The 5920-nt window shown below is 38.7% G+C and overlaps 1 protein-coding gene across 1 annotated transcript in view; it reads left to right on the forward strand.

The window, feature by feature from the left end:
• Nucleotides 1-4819: 4819 nt before the first annotated feature.
• The window catches only part of LOC106876965 (pre-mRNA-splicing factor CWC22 homolog), a 49997-nt gene continuing 48896 nt past the window's right edge, over nt 4820-5920 (forward strand). The window contains exon 1 of the mRNA XM_052976066.1: nt 4820-5042. Coding sequence (XP_052832026.1) covers nt 5023-5042 — 20 coding nt within the window. The 5' untranslated portion in view covers nt 4820-5022. The remainder of the gene's footprint in view (nt 5043-5920) is intronic.

Here is a 5920-nt window from a genome sequence, read left to right on the forward strand (position 1 = left end):
TATATATATATATATATATATATATATATATATATTGGATTCAAATTCTGCTGTGGTCAGTTTTGCCTTTCATTCTTTTGGGGTTGATAAAATAAGTACCAGTTGAACACTGGGGTAGATATAATCAATTTACTCCCTCACCCAAACTTCCTGGCCTTGTGTCAAAATGTGAAACCACTATTATGCTGCAGTAAGGTGACGAGCTGGCAGAATTGCTAGGGTGTCAGGAAAAATGATTCACAGCATCTCTTCTGACTTTATGTTCTGAGTTCAAATGTCACTGAGGTCAACTTTACCTTTTATCATTTTGGGGTTGATAAAAATAAGTACCAGTTGAGAACCTGGTACTTAACTAGTACTTACTATATTGATCCTGAATAGATGAATAAAACTCAGAATGTTAAAATGGACAAAATGCCATGAAGCATTTTGCCTGGTATGCTAACGACTCAGTCAGCTCACTGCCTTAATAATAATAATAATAATAATAATAATAATAATAATGGTTTCAAATTTTGGATTGAGGCCAGCAGTTTGGTGTAAGGGGGTAAGTTGATTACATTGACCCCAATGCTCAGCTAGTTCCTAATTTTATTGACCCAGAAAGGATGAAAGGCAATGTCAACCCTGGTGGCATGTGTGTGTGTGTGCACGCATGTATGTATGAGTGTGTGAGCGCACGTGTGTGTGGACACACAGATGCATGTGTGTGTGTAAAGGAATGAGAATGTATAAATGAACTGAAAAAAATATTGTGTGTAAAAGTAATCAGATGTAATGTGCTGGTATGTGATGTGAATGATGGCTGCATAAGCAAATGCTGAGTGCTCAAAATAAATGTCAGATATGGAAGAGGGAGATCAAGGAAGACTTGGGAAAAATTATCACAATAGATGACTTAAGATTGATGAAGGATATTGACTGATGATATACTGTGCTGCACAAGACCTGACCTCCAATGCAAGCTTACTACCCGCATTCATTTCTTTGGTATGACTATTCTGTACCTTTTGGGCATGTGTTCCCATGCATCTCCACACCTGTTGGCTATTCCATACTCTTTCATCCAATGACCAGCTATTCTCCTAATTAGGTATTGATTCTGTACTGAGAGGTAATATTTATCTCCACTTAAATGTGTATGCTCTATTAGAACAAGCTATACTCCAGTAGTTATCATGTGAGAAACCTCATAAAGGCTTTTGGTGCAAAATGCAAGCTTGCTTGTGTTGCTAGCAGGGACATAAATCCATCTCCACCTCCAGTGCTGCGACCACCAGATCACAGGATTTCAACCTTGTTTGATGTTGTCAGTGATGGACGCCCAACCACTAGAGATAGCAGCAATTCATCTTACCAGCGGTATATAGAATAACAGTGCCAGAACAGGTGCTGGTGTCACAATTAGCCAGTGAGCTTATAAAAAAATATTAATTAGCATAAGAGGTTGTATTAATACCAAGATGTAATATTTATCCTTACTTAAATGTGGATGTTCTATTAGAACAAGCTATACTGCAATAGTTATCAAGAGAGAAACTCTCATATTGGCTTTTGGTGCAAAATGCAGTGTGGTTTATATCGCTTGCAGGGAGATAAATCCCTATTACCTCCAGTGCTGAGACCACCAGATCATATAATTTTGACCTTGTTTGATCTTGTCAATGGTGAACACTCTATTGCTAGAGACAGTAGCAATTCATCCCCCACTCAACCAGTGATATATAGGTTGACTCTTTCATTGCTTCCATTCACTGTATCATGACACCCCTAACTGAAAGGAAAGCACTTGATTTATGTGCATAGTGAATACCTTCTTTCCTCACACCTCTGTCACCCCCGTGTCCTGTTACCTCTCCTTCCTCCCAAATGTTGAGCAGGGACAGATTAAAAGCTGGCACCCTTTATTTGCCCTCCCTGACTGTTCTGTCACCATACTGTCTTGGATATGTTACTTTGAGAAAATATATCCTGGTCTCTCAACATGATTTTATCTCTCTCTCTCTTCTCTACCCACCCATATATAATGTAGGGTAGCACTGCATATTCTCCTACTCAAACCTCTCATCCTCCCTCTTCACTGCTTTTACCACTCTGACTCTCTCTCCCTCACTAGTCCCTGATACTACCTTTCCATTCTCCTCCCATCAGCCAATTCCATTTTACATATCTTTCTTTTATGCACCACTTTAACCAACCATGTATAACAAACAAAGGCTAACACCCCCTCCTACTCAACTCTATCCACTGTCTTATCATTCTTTAACTCTCTCTCACTAAACCCCTGATGCTACTTTTCACTTCCCTCCCATTGTACCCTTTCCTAACAGTGTCCTTATCTATTCTCAATAATAAACCCGTTTGTTTAACTCCAACCCATGTTAACATGGCAGAAGGGCTGACCCATCCCATTGCTGGATTCACCAACTCAATCTACCCCATAGCCATTACCATCTCATCCCTTCTCCCTCTCCTTCATACTAAGCTCTGACGTTATTTTCACCCTCCCCTCCTTTGTTACTCACACAACCCACCTCATTACTACCCAGTACTACCCACCCCTGTCCTAACACTGTTCTCTCTGTTACTCTCCCTTTATCATCTCTCACAATAAATCTGTTCCTTTCCCTCATGGAATACTCTTTTTTCCACTTTGCAAGCTGCAAGGCAACCCCATCAATGCTGGTGCTACATAAAACATCCAGTACACTCATTAAAGTGGTCAGTGTTAGGAAGGACATCCAACCATAAAAACTATGTCACAATAACCAAACATTGAAAGACATGACCTTCCAACCTATTGCATCTTGTTGGACTGTCCAACCTTTGCTAGCATATATATAACAGTGTGTTGTGAATATATTGTCATCTAAATTATGCAAAAATGAAAGTAACGCTGGTATCTCATTTTAACAGATATATTTACCTAAATTACATAAAAATATCTTGAAATACTAAAGAGTAAATTTATTCAATAAAATTGCCATTGGCTTCAACCACAGCCTCCAGGTGACTTTGGAATCACCTGCAATCTTCTGGATGATCTCCTTGTTTAAGTTGGTGAATGCTGCCATAATCCTTGCCTTCAATTCATCTTTGGTGTTACAAGGAGTTTTGTTGGTCTCTCACTCAACTGCGCCCCATACATAATAATCAAGGGGGTTGCAGTCTGGGGAGTTAGGTGGCCAGATGTTAGTGGTGATGTGGTCACAGAAATTGTCTGACAGCCATGATTGGGTCCTCCTGCTTGTGTGGCATAGTGCAGAGTCTTGTTGCCAGACATAGGGTCATCCAGCAGCCATCCTCTTGACCCAGGGCAGCACTACCTCCTCCAGGCACTTGATGTAGGCCTCTGTGTTGAAACTGAGGCCATGTAGGAAGATGAATGGAGGTATAACATCACCATCACTAGTGATCATTCCAAACACCATGATATTGACTGGATGTTTGATTTTTATCACTACCAGTACATGTCCTCAGATTGACACACAAACACTCTGAAATGTTTGTATTGGAGCATCAAGTATGAATGCCAAGCAGTACAGCATGTTATTTTAAAATTTTTGGCAGAGTGAATTGCGTCATGGTACTGTTTTTCTCAAAGATGGTGCCCAATTGACCCTACTATACTGTGTAGGCGACAAAATCAAAAACAAACAATGCACATGCGTGAAATTAAAAATATAAAATGGTGACAATTTACCCATTGCACCCTGTATATCATCATCATCATCATCATCATCAACATTTAACATCCGTTTTCTATGCTGGCATGGGTTGGATAGTTTGAGAGGAGCTGGCAACGACAGGAGATACACTAGGTTCCATCGTCTGTTTTTGTTTGGTTTCTACAGCAGGGTGCCCTTCCTAATGCCAACCACTTTACAGAGTATACTGGGTGATTTTACATGGCCCCAGATCTTAATTCTGTTGTGGTGGGCAAGTCTACATATATGTATATCTGTTTACACACACACACACACACACACAAGGGTCGGCTGAAAAGTTAGTTCACTGTCAGGTCCCAATACTTCAGGGTTTTCTTCTGTTCGGCTGCAGCATCCAGGCTGTGGGAGGGAGCAAAGGAGTTGCAGACTGTGGCAGCCCAGATGAGGCACCGACCTCTAACCGCGAGACAGAGGGTAAGACCATCTGGTCTCTTTTCATCACATGGTTTCATAGCACTTCCAGAGTGTGTTCCAGTTTTAAATCATGCTCTATGATCAAGCTTCTTGTCAAAGGAAATTTGAAAAAAATTGATATTTTTTCCTGAAGTGACTTTGCAAGTAATTTTGTAGTTGAATGAATTGATCTCAGTACATTTAAAAAAATTTTATTTAAAGCCTGGTACTTATTCTATCAGCCTCTTTTGCGGAACTGCAAAGTTACGGGGACGTAACTGCACCAGCACTGGCTGTCAAGCAGTGGTCGGGGTGGGGAACACACACACACATGCACACACACACATACACATATATATACGACAGGCTTCTTTTAGTTTCTACCAAATCCACTCATAAGGCTTTCGTCAAACTATAGTAAAAAAAAACAGTTACGTAAGGTGCCACGTAGTGGGACTGAACCTGAAACCATGTAGTTGGGAAGCAAAATTTTTACCGCACAACCATGCCTGCATCTGTGTTTAAATAAAATGCTGAAGTGAATTAAAATGGATTTTAAACTCCATCCCAACAAATTTTCGAAACTGCTGGCCTTGTGCCAAAATCTGAAACTCAAATAAATACGAAACGATCAGTGTAGGGTGGGGGGAACAAAGAAAAGTTAACGAAATGGTGGAAATTTGACGAGATTTGGCTAGGGACGAGGGTCAACGTCGTGACATCTGGTGATGATATCTTAGACAAAGCTGAGATAACTCTTGCTTGCCATAGCCAACCAGTTCTGTCTGTGTGTCGTGTTTCATTCATCATATGCATTTGATGCACACACAGTCAGGTACACACAACATAAAATAGATAAATATATCTATATCTCTATATACACACATGCACCAATATTTCCATGATGACGCTTTCTCGAAGGTTAGTTTAATATATACATATATATATATATTTCCATAGTGATATCTTTGTTGAATGTCACCGTGTAATGTAATCCTACCTCATGTTTACCCCGCCGATACTGGTCACCTCCGTTATTAAGACCAGACGAACGATCCCCTCTTATATCGTTCTTCTTACTTTATAATTTGTTTTGTAACTCACTTGACTTCCTTTACTGTCACTAAACAACTATCTAAGTCAGCGGACATAAGACATATACTTCTTTAATGTATATTTAATTCACAAGACAAGCTTCCTTAATCAAATCACGATAGATGTAGTAGTGTTCTTTGTTTTGTTTTATATATATATATATATATATGCACACACACATATACTCACACACAGCTACCTGTGTATATATACATCCTTATATGTAAATAATACATATACATCTATCTATTGTGCTTCAGAAATATATGCGAACCCTATGTAGTGATCACAGATTGAACCAGCACAAATAACTTTTTTGTTTTTGTTTTGTTGTTGATGGTTTTGTTTTAGATCGAAGAGTCCAGTCAATTTCCTTATCACCCCCCTCTTTTGTCCTGCTTAAAAGAAATTGAAACTTGCCAGTGATTGGGAAATCCTCTCCTGCCTTTCCCACCAAAATTGTGGCGTATGTTTGAGTGTGTGTAGAAATATATATATATATATATATATATGTGTGTGTGTGTGTGTATGTGTATATATATACATATATATATGTGTGTATGTGTATATATATATATATATATATATATATATATATATACACATATGTATGTGTATATATACATATATGTATGTATATATGTGTATATATACATATATGTATGTATATGTGTATATATACATATATGTATGTATATGTGTAT

The sequence above is a fragment of the Octopus bimaculoides genome, chromosome 23 (genome assembly GCF_001194135.2).
Source record: "Octopus bimaculoides isolate UCB-OBI-ISO-001 chromosome 23, ASM119413v2, whole genome shotgun sequence".
Classification (NCBI taxonomy): Eukaryota; Metazoa; Mollusca; class Cephalopoda; order Octopoda; family Octopodidae; genus Octopus; species Octopus bimaculoides.